At 55.5% G+C, this 1,469-nt stretch overlaps 1 protein-coding gene across 1 annotated transcript in view; it reads left to right on the forward strand.

The window, feature by feature from the left end:
- The window catches only part of LOC107307897 (IgGFc-binding protein-like), a gene marked incomplete at its 3' end in the record, with an annotated part of 2,422 nt that extends 1,551 nt beyond the window's left edge, over nucleotides 1–871 (forward strand). The window contains exon 2 of the mRNA XM_015851393.2: nucleotides 587–871. Within this exon, the coding sequence (XP_015706879.1) occupies nucleotides 587–871 (285 nt within the window). The remainder of the gene's footprint in view (nucleotides 1–586) is intronic.
- Between the last annotated feature and the right edge of the window lie 598 nt (nucleotides 872–1,469).

A 1,469-nucleotide genomic window follows, 5' to 3' on the forward strand; every position in this document is an offset into this window, starting at 1 on the left:
CCCATAGACCCCATGGGTGGCACCCATAGACCCCATAGACCCCATAGGCCTCCATAGACCCCATGGGTGGCACCCATAGACCCCATGGGCACCTATAGACCCCATAGACTCCGTGGGTCTCCATAGACCCCATGGGTGGCCCCCATAGACCCCATAGACCTCCATAGACTCCATGGGTGGCCCCCATAGACCCCATAGACCCCATAGGCACCCATAGATCCCATGGGTGGCCCCATAGGCCCCATGGGCCTTCATTGACCCCATAGGCCTCCATAGACTCCATGGGTGGCACCCATAGACCCCATAGACCCCATAGGCACCCATAGACCCCATGGGTGGCACCCATAGACCCCATGGGCACCTATAGACCCCATAGACTCCATGGGTCTCCATAGACCCCATGGGTGGCCCCCATAGACCCCATGGGCCCCCATAGATCCCATAGACCCCATGGGCCCCCATATACCCCATAGACCTCCATAGACTCCATGGGTGGCACCCATAGACCCCATGGGCCCCCATAGACCCCATGGGCCCAAATGGGTCCATATGGATCACCCCATATCCCCCCTCTTATCCCATACAGGTCAATGGGGTCCCAGCCCCCATCCCATCCCAGCTCTCCCCCAATCTCTCCATCCGCCGATCCCAAAGCTGGATCTCCGTGACCCTAAATCCCCACCTGGAGGTGACCCTAAACCCTAAAGGGGAAATGACGGTGACGGTGACCATGGAACCCAATGGGGAACTTTGTGGGGTCTGCGGGGACTACGATGGAGACCCCAATAACGACCTACGGGGTCCGGATGGGAAACTGGTGTTGGATTATGGGGCCATGGCCAAGGCATGGAGGGCACCCGACTTCACCCCGGTAAGTGAAGCTCTATGGGGTCAATGGGGGTTATAGGGTGGGATATGGGGGGCTGGGGGTCTTTTGGGGTGGGGGGTTCTATAGGGTTGGCCCTATAAGGCCGCTTGTAGGGTTGGCCCTATAATAGGGTGGGATATGGGGGGTTGGGGGGTCTTTTGGGGTGGGGGGTTCTATAGGGTTGGCCCTATATGGTTGACCCTATAAGGTTGGCTCTATAAGGCCGCTTGTAGGGTTGGCCCTATAATTTTGGCCCTATTAGTTTGACCCTATAAGGTTGGCCCTATTAGTTTGACCCTATAAGGTTGGCCCTATAAGGTTGGCCCTATAAGGTTGGCCCTATAAGATTGGCCCTATAAGGTTGGCCCTATAAGGTTGGCTCTATAAGATTGGCCCTATTAGTTTGACCCTATAAGGTTGGCCCTATTAGTTTGACCCTATAAGGTTGACCCTATAAGGCCGCTTCTAGGGTTGGCCCTATAATGGAAGCCCTATAAGGTTGACCCTATTAGTTTGACCCTATAAGGTTGGCCCTATAAGGTTGACCCTATAAGGTTGGCCCTATAAGACCGCTTGTAGGGTTGGCCCTATAATAGGGTGG

This window comes from Coturnix japonica, unplaced genomic scaffold, assembly GCF_001577835.2.
Source record: "Coturnix japonica isolate 7356 unplaced genomic scaffold, Coturnix japonica 2.1 chrUnrandom1577, whole genome shotgun sequence".
In the NCBI taxonomy this organism is placed as follows: Eukaryota; Metazoa; Chordata; class Aves; order Galliformes; family Phasianidae; genus Coturnix; species Coturnix japonica.